Raw genomic sequence first — 20,000 nt, 5'->3', positions numbered from 1 at the left:
CATTATGATTGTGATGATTGCCTGCTTCTGGCTTTGACAGATATAGCAATATGTGTGAAACATCCGGAGGATTTGAAATTGTATTCAAGGGTTTACAGTTCCAAAACATGACATACAACGATAATACAATCATCCAGGAAGAAAAAAAAAGGAAAGAGAAAAATAAAAAATAAATAATACAATCATCATGAATCTTCTTCACTCATACAACGAGTCTGTTGTTTAAGTTTACTTTCAGGTAGCTTGAAAGTAAACCAAGCAACTTTAGTTGCTGAACAACACACTCTATTATCCAGTCTCATTTAGATCCACTTCAACAGTGCCAACATTTCTGCTGAACAACGCTGGGCTGTTGCAAAAAATGCAGCCCATTAAGGTGGAAAAATACCCAGAGGCGTTCAAGTGGTGACAGTCGAATAGTGCAGACATAAAAAAAAGGCACAACCATCAAGAACCATTATTTTGCTTGGAAGAATACCACAGACAAAATACTGAAAACAATCCACAACGGGTTCAAACGATGGACAACAAACACAAATAGCAACAAAAATTACACACAGAAAAAAGTTTATATTTTGTCCAGAATTAATGTGATAACTTCATTATTTTTCATGTACAATGAATACCTTAAAAAAAAACAAATTTTCCCACTTGTTGTCGACTGAGGAAATAGGTAACGACCAATCACGGCTCACCTGTTTTTTGGCAAACTGAGCCATGATTGGTTGTTACCTATTTCCTCAGCGCAGGTGATGTCATCTTCAGTCGACAGCAAGTGGTAGGTCGTTTTTAAAGGTATTAATTGTGCATGAAAAATAATGACGTTATGACATAAAAATATTATCTTCTGTTGAATGAATGAATGAAGTATCCTTTTAATCATTATATTTATAAACACTATACACAATACAGTAAATGGTAAGTTTGCTATGGCAATATTAACAGTTAAATATGCCAGGTCCAAACAGATTTAAAAAAAAATGTTAAAAAAAAAAAAAAAAAAGTAGCCGTTTAAGTGAAATCCATAAAAATTATTTTTAAAAATAAAATAAAAATATTTACTCATGTTAAGTCTTAAAAGGTTGCCTTGACTGTATTTTGTTTAATTAAAAAAGAAACTTTATTCTGCAACATCACTGTTAGAAATGTACTTCCAATTAAGTATTGGCAAAATTGGTTTTCGTTTTTCTGTTAAGCAGGATTGCAGAATGTAACGTAACTAAAAATGTAACTTGTAATCTAACTAGTTGCTTTTAAAATCAAGTAATCAGTAACACAACTAAGTTACTTTTCCAAGGGAACTGCTGCAACACTAAGTCAGGTCTATGTTTGTCTTCCACTAACACTTCCATTTCCATCACTTCAAACTTCCTTTTGAACTTGCGGTACTCTCTCAAATGAATATGCCAATGAATACGCCATTTAGCAAATGCTATTTGGCAGTCCCATAACATCCCAAAAATATTAACCATCGATAAATTCTGAACTTAACGACTAAAACGGCAACCGATTAATTAATTGGACCGAATTAACTGTAAAATGTATCAATAGCACAAACACAACAAATGTTTCTCTGGCTTGTCCAAGTCATCCACAAGCTGAACAAAACACCTCCATCATCATTGGATGGTGCGGTGAGATGATCCTATTAATTATTATTATTATTATATTTATTGAGGTCCTCAGTTGAAAATGACAAGTTTTGTATTTCACTTTGCCTCGGCAGCTTGCGTCAGTCCGCCCTCCACAGAGGCCATATGATAATAACCTCCATAACCAGCACTGATAATCATGCTGGTGATACACCACAGGCTCATTTGTAAAGTTTTTGTTGTTGATTTTTGAGCTAAAAGAAACACGACTGAGTCCCTTGCGGGTATCATGTTACGTGTGTACATTCTGTATTGATCCGAGAGGTTTGTGCGCGCCATTTTGTCCTCACAAGGACGTCAAAGCATAAAGTAAAAGAAGCCATTAAGAAACATGACCTGTGGTCAAATTCAGAGAACTTTTTCTTCTCCCAGGGCTGTAATTACGTTTTTAAGCACTCAATAGAGACAAAAACAAAAAAAAAACTACGAAACATTACATACGCGATTACGTCAAGTGGTATGACATCACTATGGGAACTAACCATGTATTCACAACCTGTGCCTTATAATTTGGAAGCGATTTCAGCCTCAAGTCTTTTTGAGAAATGTCACAATTTCGGCACAGCTATCTGAGCTTCAGTACCAGGCCGGAAGGTGAACGTGCAGCCATTTTCAGCTCAAAGCGAACATCTCGGATTCAAGTGGCTGGGCCGCTCGGGGATATTCACAGAGTTGTCTCGAAGACACTCCTGCGATATCTCAGCTGTGTGCTGAGGGCCGTCCTGATGAAAAACGAACTGTTGTCCTAGCATGAGGTCAAGAGGGCTCTGGAGGTCTTCCTGCTCCAATTAGGCTTTCGAACGTGGAAACAGGATGCGCCTGAGCACACAAGGCTGTGAATACTTATGTACATCATGTGAAATTTCATTATGGGGTGTTGTGTGGAGTATTTTAAGGAAACAATGGATTGAATCCATTTTGGAGTAAGGCTGTAAAATCAAATGAAATACTTAAAAATTGCACTTCATGAATTTTTATTTATACTGCAAGTCACACTATGATCTCAAACCTACCATAACTATTGCATGGTAAGGTGTTACAATTGTCGATTTGTTTTTAGTCGCGGGTTACAGTATTATAGTTAACAAAAACGGACAAAATAGCAAACTATATAGAAAAAACAGTTTCATTAACAAAAGAAAAGGAAAAGGAAAAAAAATACTAACTGAAACTACATTTTACATTTATAAAATTAACTATGATTATAGCTAAAAAAAAGTGACATCATACACTTAAGGGATTTAGGTTCAACATATTTCAGTATCATTGCATGTCCGGGCAGAAGAAGGTCTGTCGAACAGTCGTTTGGGAATTGTAGTTTTTGTTATCTTATAAGTCACTATAGTGACATTTTTCTGTTATTTCATCTTGCACTCAAAAAATATTAAAATATATTTAACTGGAAAAAAAAATAAAATAAAAAATTCAAGCAAAAAAAAAAAAAAAGGGCCAAATGTAACAAAAATTAACTATAAAAAAACTGCAAGCAACTCAGGAAATGATCGGTTAAACCTTGACACTGACAGCCATCCACAGGTGAGCTTGCATTTTATTATTATTTTTTTTGCTGCAGTCACAATTCGGAAACAATTCACATTCATGTAATATTTATTTTTAATAAATGCTGCTGACTGTCAATCAAAAGCAATACATTCCTAGTGTCCAATTAGACGAAGCAGGTGTATACGTAAGCAAAAAATATGCATGTTTTCCCCTGAAACCTGCACCAGCGGATTGAATTTCATTAAGTGTGCATATGTTAGGCCTTAATAAAATCATTTCAAATACACAATCATGTTGAAAGATCGACAATGATGGGATGCAACTTTTAACTAAGGAGCCATTAGCAAAACAGAAATGGCCCCCATCTGGTATGTAAACATTCGGATACAAAGAGTGCGAAGACCAAATCCGGACAAAAGAGGTGGGTGGTGGGTCGGTAAAAAAAAAAAAAAACTCATTTAATCCCAGCCATTTTCATGCACACCCCTAATAACATATAAAAGTAATTTGCGCAAATGTGTTATTTCAGAAGTGCGTATCTAACTGGTAACCCTTTGCATTAATCCAAAAAGTAGCTGGGTTTGAAGAAAGTTGATGACCCTGGCTAAATAACGCTCTGTAAATACAACCTGATTACTTTAACACAATCCTGTCATGTAATTCACTGTGGGTAGAAAATAACGAGGGTGTCCAGAACAAAATCAATTTTGTCGAAAAATCTTTTGAAAAAATCAGTGTTGGGACCAAAACTTAAGAGTCACTCAAGCATTGCTGCAGTCTAATAAGTGCATATTAATATCATTTTTGTAATAAAAACAAGCTTTTTGAGAAGTCCCCAAGAACGCTGAGAGCAGTCAAACAGGTCAGCAACGAGCAGGCCAAAGTCAGCAGGCTCAAATTTGGCTATGGCGGATCTTTCCAAAATAATGTCAAGCAAAATGTGTCAGGAGGCAGGAATGTAAGCAGATCTTTTCATTTTATATAACCCATCCTGATTATTATTATTATTGTCAACACTGTCTGGTGAGATCAGGCAATCAGTGTTTGGCTTATCAAAAGAAATCAAATTTGCTCCGTTTTTGCATATTCATATTTTTGCGAAGGCATTTGCGTAACGTGATCTTTAAATTGCATACGAATGCCCAAGATTTTCTATTCTTGTTTTGGACGTCAGGCAATCATTTCTTTTGTCACCGCTAATGTCAAAGAGTAAGGGGGGGGATTAAATACCCAACGAAAACAAGATTTTTAATCAGAATTTAATAAGATCTTGACCATCTTTGTCAAGCAGCCTGGACAACCTCATTCTCTATTTTAAGCATTTAGCCATCATAACCAAGTCTTTTTACTCAAAACAATTCATCGTAATCACGTTCTGCGCTTTAATTACTTTCAGCCAATAAGCCGTTTTTTTTTGTGTGTGTTCTGACAGGATTAAGCCAAAAGCACTTGACCTATTGTAATGATCGCTGGTGGCAAGGTGGATGCGGCGTCTCTTAACACGAGTCCACACCGTGACTATGAATTTACTTCGTTATTAGGCCAGTCCAAAGGACTGGAGGGTAAGAAGTCAAAAAAAAAAGGAAAGAAAAAAAAAGGAATAAAAAAAGGCCATCGCAATTGTGCAGGGCATTTGTGAGCGACACGACACATAATTCCCACATCGTGTTATCAGGTTTTCAAAGATAGCAAACATCTTTCAGCAGGGCCACATGTGAAAATACAGCGACCATGCTTCCTATTAAAGGTTCGAGCCTGAAGATCTTTCCTCGAGACCATTATCGAGTACGGAATTCTTATCAGGTCTTGGTGTCACGTCTCTCTGAAATGAGGTCAGAATCAGGAGCCGGTTGGGACCCGAGCGCTGTTCCGAACAGGGGTGCGATCCATGCTAAGTGGAAGAAAGGTAAACAGCAGAGGGCGGTGTATTGAGCAGCATAGGTACGAGTCCAGGATTTGTCCGTCAGCTTGTCTCTGCTCGGCCCGATGGGAGAGTCTGGAGTGCCGCTTTCTGTCCAAGGTCCAGGCAAACTCTGTTTTCAATCAAGATCAAGTTCGCTCTCCCTCATTCACATCTACATAAACACCACATCTCCTCCACCGGCGTGGACACACTTGCTATAACCCGAGCTTTCCATCAGCTTTGGATTGATTGAATTACAGTGACCTCAGTCATTTTTCCATCAAAGAGGATGAAATCCAATTGAGTGTCTTTATCAACTTTGTGAGTGAGTGAACTCTCATAAATTGGCCTGACAATAACCCAAACATGATAGAACTCCCGCATTCTGTTTAGAAGGGGAACTATTTATGTAATGGAATGTCTGATTTTTGTGTGCATAGTTCGATAACACCTACCTGAGGGAATGAGCTGAAAGAGGTTGTGACCAGGATGAGGGTCTGAGATAATCCGAAAGAAAGAGCTCCTACACTCTGCTGGGTAAAAAATAAAAAAGTAACCCAAATTCGGTGAACGCGCTAGCCCAGCACTGAGTTTAAAAGGGACAGAGCCAATGTTGGTTTATTTACTCACACAAATAGAGTGTTGTATGTAAATGTATTTAGGGTAATATACACTCTAAAAAGAGATTTGTTGAACCAATTTAAGATCAAACAGAATTGTTGAACTTAATAAAAATTGCTTCAAGTGGTAACTCACGATTGTATTAAGTTAACATATTACGTTTAACTCTTTGACTGCCAAAAACATTAAATAACGTTTAGTAAAATCCTATGGAGGAGTGCCAAAGACGTTAAAAGACGTTTGTTTCAAAACAGAGGTGAAACTAACCATTTTCTATTGTGGATTACTGAAAAATGGAATAAGGTAGAAACAAACTTTTTTTTTCTGATGAAAGATGAGAGTCCAATCTTTTTTTGGTAGTATGTGTGTTTCCATAGTCCAAACACATACTTTTCTATGGACCTTGAAAGATCAGTCAAAATGCTTAAAATCGGCTGGCACCCACGGCATCCCTTTTCTGAAAACGTCTGGCAGTCAAAGAGTTAATGAACTCATAATTAACTAAATTTAATATATTCAGTTTAGATTAACTTAATATATTCAATAAGTGAATGTATTAAGTTAAATGAACTCATAATTAAACATAAAATATTCATTTTGATTAACTTAATTCAATCGTGTGGTACCAATTTTATTAATTTGGTCAACAATTCTTTGGTTAATCTTAAATATGTAAAATTATACTATATGCATGTTTTCATGTATCCTGTTTCTCTTGCAAGTATGTGTGTCCATTAATTTTTAATAATACTTTAATAATTTTAATAATACTCATCTAAAATAAAATTGGTAAAGTGAAAATTGATCAATAACTATTGGTAAACTTTATTTACAATCAAACTAAAATCCACATCATACAGGGAGCTTGGAATGTTGAAAAAAAATACAATTGATGTAAAAACAAGGAGCAGCATAAACAATCAACCTAATAATACGGAGGGCCACAAAAGACATACATTGGATTGCAACGCAACAATTTGACCACAAAAACTACCATGACATGCAAAAAGGCTCATACAAACGTCTCTCTTAATCCTTTCTATGCCATCAAGTTCTGTCTGGAACGTGTGCAGTCTTTCGTCCTCCATCGTCAATAAATCCCTCGTCACGTTTTACGTTGTCGTTTCCCCAAAGTGCTCGTTGAAGCAGCGGCGGATTTCCGGTAGTAAGACGTCCGCTTTTTGACAGACGCCCTCGTCATGACACTGCTCAGAAGAACATTTGGTCATTTTTGAATGGGGCAGGGAGGGGGGAGAACATGCAACATCTCTCTTACAAGACAAACCCTGAAAAGGACGTTTTAATTGGAATTGAAGATACTCCCAGCAGATGCTTAACTGTTTTGGGATCAAACATTGTGCCAGTCAAACAGTGGCATTTACTATACATTGAGTTATCTGCCTGCTTCCTGCAATTTATAAAGCTACTGAAGATGCACAAGGAAGATATACAACATAATAGGACCTAGTGTACTGTATGTATTAAGACTCAAGGATATATAGCAGAGGTGTCAAACATACGGCCATGGGGCCAGTACAGGACTGTCATGGGGTCCAATCTGGCCTGTGGGGATAGAACGCATTACACTGGGGGAAACAATTTTTGTCATGGCTGTTTTTAACTAATATTTTGGTGTGGAATCCAAAACTGTTCGGTTTTTCTCAATCATGTCACGTTTTGGCGCTATAGGATCCGTTTTATTTACATACAGTATATTTGCCAAATAAGATGGATTAGTAGCAAGCTTTGAAAAAAAAATTTTTCCCTGCATTAAACAAAATAGCGGAATTCAACATACTATTGAATATCAACAAACTCCCAAAGTGATCACCGATTCTTTATCATTTCTGTGGCTCACATTTCTTTGAACACACCAAAAAAAATAATAATAAGATGAGAGATAAATGTGACTAGCAATTAACCGAGGCTTTACAAACCCACTAACATAAAAAAGCTTTAATTAATGTTAAGCAAAAAGTGTGCAACTGCTCCGTCCAAGTGAATCTGCGCTCTATTAGAATGCTGCTGGGATGACCAACAATTATTACCCGCTATCTCGGCACACAGGGTTCGAATTTTGTCACCGGCAAATTCATTACAATTCAACTGGTTTAAAATCTCCCTGCAGAGATATGAGTGTATGCCATCTAATTAAAAGACAATTAGTGCCATATTCACATATGTCTTCCTATAATTTGTGTTCTTTTGATGACAGGGAGAGAAAACAACAAATTTGGCCTTCAGGAATCATTTCTCCCTTGCACATTAAACAATTGGTGAAATGTCATCTAGATTTTTTTTTAATGGGGTCAATTTCATTTTAATTATGACTGACAGGATTGATTTCTTCATCATCTTAATGATCAAATAATAGACTATATATTTACAGGATATGCACACTAAAATAGGTTCATTTCATTTTAACACCATTTATTATTTGTGCACTTTTTCTCCAGGAAAAAAAAAATTGCGCACTTTTTCCCCCCTCCAAAGCATATTATAGTAAAAATTTCCACACGTCTTTGTGACAACCAGCAAAAAGTTGCAACGTCCACATGTGGAACCTGTTAAAGCTCAAATGCGGAGGCCCCCCTCACAAGAAAGGAGTCAAGATTGATATCAGCTCACAACCTATGACAAGGTGTCCCATGTCTCTTTATCCTGACTTTATTGGCAGGAAAAATAACATTCCAGCACTGGAATTTGGGTCACAAGTCCACGTGGCGAGTGGAAGCTAGAATGATGACGGAGTTGGCTATAGTGGACGGGCAATGGGCTGATATTGTATGCTTGTGTAATTTATCTAAAAAAACAAAAAACAAAACAGTTGACTCGCCAACTATGACAATCTGCAATGTGGAGATTAAGCCTTTCTTTCCCGCTTCCTTCCATGGAAGTGACATGGCACTTCCACGCCCAATCTCAAAGTCTCCACTAAGTCTGAAGTCATTATTTTCAATGTTTAGCTTGAAAACAGAAGTCTGAAGCCTAAACAACTGTGAGCAGCAAGAAACACATGAGGAAGTGTACAAAAAGCCAAGGGAGCGCTGATCTTTCACTCGGCACTTCAATTGGCTGGCAACGTGCTCCCACCTCACTGACAACCTATTGAGAAATTTACAAGCATGACATTTACAGTGCGGGAAGAAAACACTGTGCTGACAACAGCAAAGCCAGCTTTCAAGGGAAGCCGACCATAAATCAACAATTCAAAGTGAAAAGAACCAATACCATTGTAGTCGTATTTTTTCCTGTGGAACCGATTATCTATTTGCTGAAAACTCACCTATATACCTTTTTTAGTGCTTTCTGTAATATCCTAAGATGCCACATGATGGCGCCAAAGCCCTGGCTACCAGGAAAGTAGTAAATGTTGTCAAGGAGGTATTGCCAAAGAGGTATAGCCAAGTTTGCCTACCCCAAGTGCATGTAAATATTTTTCTTTGTAAACATCAAAAATAATGTTTTGGGATTATAGTTTGCGATTAGACATGGGTCAATATTAGATTGCGACGATATGATAACTGTGAGCAAAAATATTGCGGTATTAAAACTACAGCTCTGAAATTACATTTTTTTTGTTCAACATTAGGGTAAATGATAACATTTTTCCTCTGCTGTAATTCTTCTTAAAGTCCCATTACTGGTAAGCTATTTTTCAAACAGACCCATGAACTACTCATATTGTCATTGGGGCTAACAAGTACATGCTGCCACCTTTATTTCTTCTATTATTGTTATTTTTATTTAAAAATGCACATTAAAAGGCATCTGTGTCTGCCGTATCTCGCCTTGCTCACTCCTCCATTGTACCGTGAAGGGGGAGTTAATGGGAGGCAATTTACTTCAAAGAGGTGACTGGTTAACTGAACTCTGCAAGCCAATCATATTGTGCCCTGCTTAGACGTCCCCTCAAAGAAAAGAGCTCATTACCGGTGACAGTCAGTATTAGTGGTTTTTGAAACCTTGACAAAAACAGTAAATCGTCATACTGGTAAAATCGGCCCATACCTATTTGTGATATATTTATAGCTTAAACCAGGTATGTCAAACATTTGCATCACAGGCCAATTCTCTGATGATCCGTTTACTGGGGAAAAAAAGACTGAAAAATTTAGAATGAGATTTTTGAATTTTTTTATTTATTTTTTTTAACGGTTGAAATGACTTACTCGATTATGGAAGGTTCTGGTGCGCAGATGTCCGAAAGTGAACTGAAGGTGGGGAAAAGAAGAAGAAGAAGAATGAGGAAAATCTGTTAAAGTTGACTGATGATGTGGAATTACTGTGGACACACACGGCTTTAATGAAGTTTGTGGTGTGGACTGCACTGCGCTGAATCTTAATTGGTGCCAGACATCACACTAGAAGTTATAAAAGTAAACGTCATATCATATACACACAGCGTGAGACTCTTCCCTGCTGCTGTGATGAGCAGGTTTCCCTCATTATGTGATCCTTGCATTTTCAATACACATCAGGAGGAGATCGGGAGATGCGGGACGACAACTGCCACAGACAAACACTCAAAACATCAGAAGGATCATCCCAGTACATCAAACTAAAGCCTGACCGACTAATCGGCGGGCCAATTATAGCGTATCGATGTATTAACTTTGAATGCTGTGCGGAGATTCTGTATGTAGCATTTTCTTTTTTTCTTAATGAACAATGACTTCCCCCTTTAACTTATTCAAACGTCTTTTAACGCTTGTCCTTCACTCCCAAAAACGTATCAACACATTTTTGTCTTTTTTTATGCAATAATATGCGGAATGCTTTGATGTAGCTTCTAACGTGAAGCTGTGGCTTAAAGCAATGGTAGTTATTAAAAAAATAAATAAATAAAAAACGGCCAGCAGGTGGCAGCAGAGTATAAGAGATTAGCCAGGGCCATGGCACAACAAGCTCTTTTTGTCTGTTTTCACCAGGAATGTGAATATTGACGAAACTTAGCTATATTCTAATGCTAATTGCTGCAAAGCGAAAACAAATACAAATACTTTTTTTCCTGATTAAAGAAGAGACTAATCTTTCTTTTGGTAGGTTCCATGTATTCATAGCAATAGAACACAATATTCTGTGGGCCTTGCAATATCAGTCAAAGTCGAGTAAACCAGCCGGGAGCGAAGGGAGTTACTTCATTGAATGAGTTAACTACCCTCATTCTCAACATTCAACTGTACTTGTATATCACTTCAGCATACATCATAAGGCATTTCGCAAAGGGTACAAAATTTATGAATAAGTCGCTTTTTTTTTTTTGTGAATATCAAATGGAGTGGTTCCACAGGGGAAAAAAACCCCAATGTGAATCAGTGAACAGTGAAATGCAAACGCATTATGTAGAGGACTTACTGTATAGTCTTCTCTTCTCACATTTTACTTTGAGTACCCCTTATTGATTATAAACAAGTCTCAAAAAGTCAAAGGAAAAAACAACAACAAAATCATCTACTAGCTGACCTGAGCTCACATAAAATACACCGTGGACATCTTGTGCGAATATCATGCGTATTTTAATGTTCTCACAAAATGGTGGTTGCATTCAGACTTGTTCTAGCTCAGGAACATTGGGGCTTTACTTTCTTGTACGCATTTGAAAGACTGCTATCAAATCCCCGCTTAGGGGCAATTTGTATGATTTACAGCACATCATCAGCACCCACAAGATAGGGCAGACATCTCTTTTGCAGTCCATTTGTGGTTTCGCACTTCCGTGCAAAAAAACCTGCCAGCATTCTGCCAGGCATGCCACACATCTCACATAGCAAAGCCAGCCAGCAATGTCCTCAAGTAGAGGGAAAATTTACTTAACAGCTCTGGGGCTAATAATTCAGCCTCCAAGCAAGTCTCACTAAAGATTTTTGGGTGTCACGTGCAAGTACCTTATGGAGGATTTACCTGCTGTCAGACATGTCACCGTAAGTGGGGCTGTTTGACAAGACAATGCTTCTCGTAAAAGGCTGCTTTTCTTCCCCTCCTTCCTCAGACTCCATAGCCATGGAATGACTTGATTCGGCAACTTGAGCTGAATGATACAAGATGATGTTTTATTTTTATCATCAGGGCTTCTGCAGGTATCATCAAATCTAATTGAATGTGTTTAATGCAACTTAGAAGTGAATGCCCACATCACACTGCATATACACAAATGCACACACACATATTATACTTATATATTAGGGCTGTCAGTCGCTAATCGTAAATAACCGCATTTTCATAGTTGACACGCAATTAATTGTAAATTAATCGCACATTCTAGCTGTTCTAAATGTAAAATAAAGTATCTTTTTCAAGTTCTTCATACTCTTGTTAATTAAAATAAAAGTGGACAAATATGGTTACAAAATACAAATGTGATTGACATCTTAGTTAATTGATGCAGCAATTTTATAGTAAGCAATTCATGAAGTTACAGTTACGGTTAAAAGAAGTGTGAAACATTGAGTCACTGATGCGTGTTAAAATCTTATGCCACTATGTGGCATTAGTGTTTCATGTTGGACACTGGTGGCAGGAACATTACATTTTTCTTTTCAAATTCAGCGCAATTGGTATTTAGAACATGAAGCTTCTCACGGACTAGAGGGGCCATTTTGTTCATTGTAAATTACAGCTAGTCACCAGGCCCAACAAATACACATATTTTAATAATAATAATAATAACGCATCAGTTCATACAGCACTTTTCTAGACACTCAAAGACGCTTTACATTGGATACATTATTAATGCACTCACAATTCACACACCGGTGGCAGTAAACAATTTTAATAGCCAGGCTGGCGGAAGCGTGCGTGGCTGCCAGTGTGTGCCTTGGGCCCCTCCGACCACCACCAAACATTCGCACCATTCATACACCAGTGTGAGTAGCACTGGAGGCAAATGTGTGTGAAATGTCTTGCCCAAGGACACGACACATGACTTGGGGAGAGCGTGGATAGAACAGTCGGCGTTCTGGTTACTGGACAACCATCTCTACCCCTGAGCCACGACAACCACAAGATTTTTTTTTTTTTTAATCACATTTATTATTGCTGGATTTTGATAGTTTACACAACATGTAAAATAAAGTATGAATAACAATTGTAATTGAATTTTTATTTGCTTCTCGACAACGTATTTTTGCTTCTTAATTTTAAATCTTTGTTGCTTCACGAATATAAAATGTTAAATGAATTTATGCTATGCAAAAAGTTAACATACTGAATAAACACAAACAAGAATTTTAAGCAAATCAAAAGTCCCGACAACAACTACTTAGTACATAGCAAATGTGTCAAGGACGAAAATGTCCCAAAATACTTTTATGCGATGCAAGAGGATATCTTAAGAATCCCAATACCTGCCGAAGGCGTTTGCTCTGCATCCTCACCTCCCGCCGCGGACTCCTCCTCCTCCTCCTTCATCCGAGTCTGCCTGGTTGTATCTAGGCGACCGCGAACCTGAGCAACCAGTCGACTGAAGTCGTTGCTGTGCTGCTTCCCTGTGAAGATAATGACGCGTGAGAAGGCCATCGGAATGGCCGCTAGAGTGAAGTTGGAAGGCTGCTGGGTCAATCTTGTAGGTAAAGCACCATTGAAAGTCACAAGTCAATGAATAAAAGTTAGATAAAAAAAAAAAGGTTACACGGACAGTGTGAAGGCATAATTAACAACGATAGTTTACAATGGTGAACTGCACTGCATCAGACAGTTTTGTCACTCGCTGCACTTTCCAGATTTGTTAACAATGTTGAATAAGCAGCTGTTGATTCTACAAATGATACATGGCTTGTTTTGACAAAAGGCTGCACGCACACGAGTGCTACAGTTTCCTATCTGCTGGCTCCCTATACTGGCAGTGTGACTCATCCACATCCTCCTGTGATAAATCAAGAGGTTATTTATCACAGCAGTTCGGCTATTATTAGAAGCCTCCTCCTGTGACTCACATTCATTTTTCAATTATTTTCAACGGGTTTTTTCTCCCCCCCCTCCGAGGTTCTTAACAAGAAAACATTGGCGAAAGGTGCAATCCATGTTTGACATCTGCCTCAAAGATAAAAACGCACACAGTCAGGATTTAGTTGAGTACGTTTGGCTTTGGGCAGATAATGTGAACTCACTGAGCACAGGCAGGATGAGGGGATGAGGTGTATCATCAAACAGGCACTTTTTTTTCTCATTCCAATCTTAGTTGCTCAACTGCACATTGAACTCACAACAACTCTGCTTGTGGTTGATTATATACTATTTGGACTCCTCTCCAGGGAAACAAGCATGCTGTATGAAATTACTGTACTTCTAAACAAAGACTATATTGAGCCGTAATTTCAAGTCTGCATTACAAAGTACATTATTGTCTCTTTAACAGTTTGACAATATTTTCATACGGAACGAATTCATGAATCATGATTGGGGAGGACACGTATCTAATATATCAGGTAACTGTATCAGACCGATACTAGAGATAGACAGATACGGAATTTTCATGGCCGATTATGTGTATTCAAGGCGGCCAATAATCGATATTTGGAGCAGATATTCACTTTTACTAAAAATACTAAATATTGGTATACATTTTTAACTATTATTGGTAAAATGATTTTAAGGATATGTTTATTGAACAACTTTTCAGGTATGCAAAATTTTAATTAATTATTTTTAAAATCATTAGACATCTTTGTTTTAAAATTCTACCAAAAACTAGAGCTCCCAAAGTCATCATTCAGCATGTCTTAAAAAGTTAAATGAAAACTTAAAACGAGTAAATAGTTGTTTTCTCCAGTAAATAAAGTTTACTACATTTCAAAATAACTAATTACAAATAACTGAAATTTTAAATAAATAATTCCCTGCAGTTAACAGTTTTAAATTTATCTATGTTCGGCTGTCCGAGTCTTTAAAATGCATTCATTATTCATCAAAATATTGAATATGCACCAATAATTGGTCTATCCCTAGCCAATACAATGCCTTATTTCAAGGTATAGGTAGCTACTTATGACGGCGGCCAAAGCGGCTTTATGATCAGGAACTAGAAATTACAAATTAGAAGAATAGAATGATATTGAATAGAATTCGATATGTCATGTTTGTTCTGTAGATTGCAATAAAGTTAGAAAAAAAAGTGGTCCCCACTTTTTTTTATATATAAAAAAAAAAAGAGAGAGCAATGATGATGTCAAATCGAATGAACAATACTGAGCTTTCCTGAAAAAAAAAAAAGTGGTCGTCTTCTTCGCTGATTCTTTTTCTACGCTTTCCGTTAACTTCCTGTCGCTGCGCTACAGGGCCACTCCAGACTTGGCATATACATTACAGTCGTTAAATGTCCTCAGCGTCTTCTTTTGGACCACATGCAAGTCTTGAAATGTTTCTGTGTACGTGATTTGTTTGAGGAACAAAGACGGCTTTGTTTCCGTCTGGACGCGGCCTAAGAGCCTTGATTTTTTGATTTTGATTTTTTTCATTAATTAAAAAAAAAAAAGTTTTGGGGCCAAAAACCTGATTCTAGCATTATTCTATGGGCCACTAATATCTATTCTAACAGAGGAGTCAAATCATTAAGTACACTTAGTCCATTGTTAGAAAATATAATAGTCTTTTATAACTTTAGAAAAAAAGTTAGCATTTCAATGACTTTCGCAATTGAGTTAACACCTGAAATTCTTCTCCTTGTCTCATGGTATGATGAGTGTTCTTTGCAAAGAACTTCAAAAGAAAAGCTGTTCCTCACCTCACGAGGCATAAAAATCTAATTTCGCTTTTTTATTGCAACAGAGGACATCTTACTGACCCGGTTCATTGCCTACTCATATTGACTAGCTGTCTGTGAAAGAGATGCGGACCCCATGTGACTCACTACAGTGCTCCCCAGTGAAGTATTTTGTTGTAGCCGTTTTTATTGTAAGCTTTTAAGGCTGTGAAATATATTGCAAAGGCTTGGCACAAAATGCCAGTGCCACAAAACAGTACCTGAGATTTATTTTCCATTCATTTCTGTCCGTATGAACTTTTCAAGTGAAGGCAGCACTCATGTTTTAAAAGTTCAGTTTTGCAAAGGTCAATCTTTACAGTACTGATTTTTTTTTTTAAAGAAATGTATACCCAAAATGTACTTGATTTTTCAGATTTGACCTAATTTAACAATATCTTTTGCATCACATACATTTTTTGTTATTTTTGGCTTTACACACCCAGCTTCTTTGTAGCAAATGAATAGCGGTAATGACAATCAGGTGAACTTTGACTACAGTAATTAAGTGGGCTTTGATATTTGTTATGAATACAGAAAATTAGGCAGTGCAGAAGCTGTCTCACAAGTGTACTGTATTAAACCAACATGTAACTAAGCAGTTGAAATTGTTGCAATTCATCACATTGAGATCATTGTAGTACAGGCCGGATATGTAAACGGTGACTGAATAACAACAAAATCACTTACTATATTTGGAGTGAACCTCATTAATTTCCTCCTCGGAGTGATTTTTGGAGAAAACCATAACCTGCAGATTTGAAATCATCATTAGCAATCTTAAAAAAAAAAAAAAAAAAAAAAAAAAAGATAAAATCACAAAAATATTAACTAGTAGGGTTGTAACGAGAACCGATACTTTGGTACAAAGATTCTGAAAATGTGACGCTACTGTCTTTTCTACAATACCCGAAGTACCGTTGTTACCGAAGCGGCAGATCTGACCGCTTCTTTTGTGTGTTTTTTTTTAATTATTATAATATATTTTTAATTAAACAATTATACACAAACACACAAGGCGTTTTGGCGGAGTAAATGAGCGGTTATCTGGCAACTCACGCAACGTCTGAGGACGTCATGTGACTAACCTGCAACACGGCAACGGGACGCGCATCTACAGCGGCGACTCTACTTGTTGATAAAGAAAAATGCCAAAAGTCGCGTATAGAAGTACTTTGGATTTGAGGTTGATGAGCAGGGATTAATGATTGATCCTCAAATACCTGTATGCAAAAGATGTCGTAACCGTTTCCAGGCGAAAGGGGGGGGGGGAGACATCCAATTTAGCAAAACATGTAAAAGATCGACAGCCAGACTTGTACAAAGTGCATTTGAATTCCCGTGTTATCATTGTTGCCCATATCTAATAACGTTAGTATGATGACCCACCCCACAGTAGGCCAAATCAGCTGCCTGGCGAAGTAACGTTATGTTCAGCCTCGCCTGTCCCGCAAAATGGGTTTGAAAGTTTTAAATCGGCTATCACAAAAAAGGGTTTCGCCACCGCACCATGTCGGTAAATTACGGCTTGCAATCTGTGTGTGCGTGTGCTATAACGCGCGCAGGCTGATCGGCCATGTATGGCGCAGCGGGACAGCAACAAAAAAAATTGGAGTGCAACCAATGGACTGTCAGTCCACGGATTCACTTTATTCACTTTTAGAAAGAGAGAGAAAAAAAACAACGGGCTCGGCGCCACCACACGTTACAATAGCCGTAGGCATCAAAAAACATTCACCGCCAAAAATGAAAAAGCGCTACACATGCAAAAAAAAAAAAAAAAAAAAGTAGCGCCACCATGCCCAGTTACATAGTGTTAAGGCAACATGCACAGTATTTCAGGTTATCGTTTTATATTTGAAGGCCACACGCACTAATGTATATTATTTTATGTTACTGTTTTGCAACTGGTTGGTAAATAAGCAGTATTAATTTTTTAATATTTGAATACTACATGCACTGTGATGCACAGTATTTTATGGTTTAATACTTAAGTCTACTTGCACATTATTTTATTGTACTGTTTATTCTATTTGTTTAATACTTTAATGCAAAGTATTTTATTTTAATATTTTAAAGCTACATGCTAATTGTTCTGTTTAACCACACAATATTGTTGTTCACTTCTAATAAAGGTGTGTGTGTGTGTTGAAGTACATGGGATTTATTGTTTACTTTCTATTTTTACCGTGGTATCGAAATGGTATCGAGAATCGTAAAATTTCAACAGTATCGGAATCGATTATTACATTTCTGGTATTGTGACATCCCTATTAACTAGACATTATAAAGAATGAATACAATAACCAGACTTTCCAACTCACAGGTTTGACTTTGTCCTGTAGCTGATTTTTGACCCTCTCAGCGGCCTCCACCTCTTTAGCAATTTCTTCAACTGTTGAGGAATAGGAATGACATGTTTGTTACACATAAGAATGCTCAAGTCAACTGTGCTTTAAATCACCAGCTAAGTAATTTATCTCAACCCTTTGAGACAATGAAGGGAAACAAACTACAGTTCTATAAATCCCGTAAGACCGCCAGAGGCAGTGCTTCGAGCACTGGATGTGCCTGGAGTTACAGAAAGATACAGAAATACATAGCAGCTTTGAAGGACTGCAATCCGTCACCTGATTTGGGGTTGAGGGAGTCACACTGTGCATTATAAATATGCACAAACTCCTTGTGCCTTTTCATCATCTCATCTCGGGAGCCTTTCACCAAAAGGTGGCATTCCTTCAGCTTCCGCTTCAACTCCTGCAGGCTCAGCAGGTTGTACACCAGCTTTCCCATCGGGCGCCTTGACTTGCCGAAGGAGCTGTAACAAACATTTGAACTGGGGTAATCCACTGATTGTCGGCATTCACGCCACTGTGCTATCCAACAATGAACTACTCTGATGAAAATGTCTACAAACTAACACAACAACAATATCAAAAAGACAAACCCGAGGCAATACTTGAGCATTGCTAAATTTGGGGGATGATTAATGCTCTAAAAATGACAAAAGGCCTAGTAAGCTGCATGGTCTCAGTTTGCTTTGAACAAAAGTAATAAATACACAAATGGGTACAAAAAATATTGGCACTGTCAGGCAGCCAACTAAAATAAAAAATGCCTACTGCACTTTTTTTTTTTTTACAATAAGTTATTTTCTGCAAGAGGAGACCTACACATGATGCCTTGTTTGCTACTCAGTCCAGAATAATTGTTGTTCTTCACTGTGACATAAAGGTGTCGTCCAGATTAAGTATTCTATGCTGGTGCAAAAATATAACCAGTGATTAAAAGACAATCGACCTGCTGCTCACGGTGCAGTATAAATCATTTAGAGCAGTAAGACTCAAAAGAGATAAGAACACCTCAAATCTTTAAGTAGTCTTCATTTGCCAGGGCAACAAGGAGCAACAGGGCGTCAATTCAAAGTCAAATAAATAAATAAATAAAAGTGAACATCTACTGCTTTGTTTGATCTATATAATTTGGAAAAAAATATGTAAAGTATGTAAACCATCACCAATTAAAATGTGTTTTCTGGTATTTTTAAAGTATCTTTTGTAAATACTTCTGTGTTGCTTTAGTCTAAATGATGTGTTTAATTGTTATTACCTCCTTAAGCTTTCCTTCTTCTCTCCGCTTGTGAGGCACATGTCCAGATGTTTGTTGATAAACGGCTGAGACACACTTACGGAGCACACAGGACACTCCACTGCAAGAAGACACATTTACAGTAACAGCTTCAACGAGTATATTTCGCAAGTTACCAAAAACATAAAAAAAAAAATTGTTTTTAGAACAGATCATTGGGCTACTCATGTTGCCCTTGGGGCTAACATAGTACACGCTGGCACCATGTTTTTTCTTTTTTAACAATGCACATTAATCAAAACACATCCATATAACTGTAACCATAGATATCTATATGATATCGTCGGCCATCTTGGTACAGGGGACTGCTCTAGTCTGAAGTAACGTGGATTTACTTAATCACTCATAACTCACTGATTGATTTACAAATAGATTGGTTTATTACAAACCTTATTAACGTGGCTATGATTCAGGCTGAATGTTTAAATCGCAGATTTTTTTTTTTTGCAGAATAGTTGTATATACACTAGGTTTACCTGGCAAACCAAGCCATTTGAAAATCGGGTGAAAATTTGGGAGAGTAGAGCAATCTACAGTTATTTAAATCAGTTCTCCTTTGTCTAATGTTATGAGCAGTCCTGTTGCAAGATGGTCGCCCTGTGATGTGTCTTTCATCCAACTTCCCTCCCTCCCTCCCTCCATCCCTTGTCTTCTCTTCTCTTCCTGTATGCAACTGCTCTCCCCTCCCACCACTGCTCAGCGAGAGAGAGAAAAGACTGGCTCCAATTAACGTCAAAGAGGTAAGCTCGTTTACTCAACTGCAAGCAGCCAATCAAATTGTTCTCTGCTTAGAAATCCCCTGAAAAAAGAAGAGAGCTCATTGCCGGTGATAGCCAATATTAGCGGTTAATGCAACATTGACTTTTCGCCAAAACCTGAAAGTTCGTTACTGTCTTTTACCACTTTGTTTTGTTGCCCAACAAAAACATTTCAC

The 20,000-nt window shown here is 37.5% G+C and overlaps 1 protein-coding gene across 9 annotated transcripts in view; it reads right to left on the bottom strand.

Annotated features, from left to right (window-relative positions):
- Positions 1-6,488: 6,488 nt before the first annotated feature.
- Positions 6,489-20,000, bottom strand: part of rad18 (RAD18 E3 ubiquitin protein ligase) — a 24,462-nt gene continuing 10,950 nt past the window's right edge. For 4 of the 9 annotated variants that reach the window (XM_077574212.1, XM_077574221.1, XM_077574220.1 and 1 more), the window contains 8 exons: positions 19,028-19,127; positions 18,049-18,236; positions 17,743-17,813; positions 16,109-16,169; positions 13,026-13,166; positions 11,584-11,710; positions 9,852-9,893; positions 6,489-6,884 (listed from right to left, as the gene is read on the bottom strand). In XM_077574212.1, the coding sequence (XP_077430338.1) occupies positions 6,785-6,884; positions 9,852-9,893; positions 11,584-11,710; positions 13,026-13,166; positions 16,109-16,169; positions 17,743-17,813; positions 18,049-18,236; positions 19,028-19,127 (830 nt within the window). In that variant the 3' untranslated portion in view covers positions 6,489-6,784. Of the gene's footprint in view, positions 6,885-9,690; positions 9,785-9,851; positions 9,894-11,583; positions 11,711-13,025; positions 13,167-16,108; positions 16,170-17,742; positions 17,814-18,048; positions 18,237-19,027; positions 19,128-20,000 lie in introns of all 9 variants that reach the window. The other 5 variants (XM_077574215.1, XM_077574216.1, XM_077574213.1 and 2 more) reach the window with 5 other exon arrangements.

This window comes from Vanacampus margaritifer, chromosome 8 (genome assembly GCF_051991255.1).
Source record: "Vanacampus margaritifer isolate UIUO_Vmar chromosome 8, RoL_Vmar_1.0, whole genome shotgun sequence".
Taxonomy (NCBI): domain Eukaryota; kingdom Metazoa; phylum Chordata; class Actinopteri; order Syngnathiformes; family Syngnathidae; genus Vanacampus; species Vanacampus margaritifer.
The sequence above is the reverse complement of the archived record's forward strand: the minus strand, read 5'-3'. Positions and strand labels throughout refer to the sequence as shown.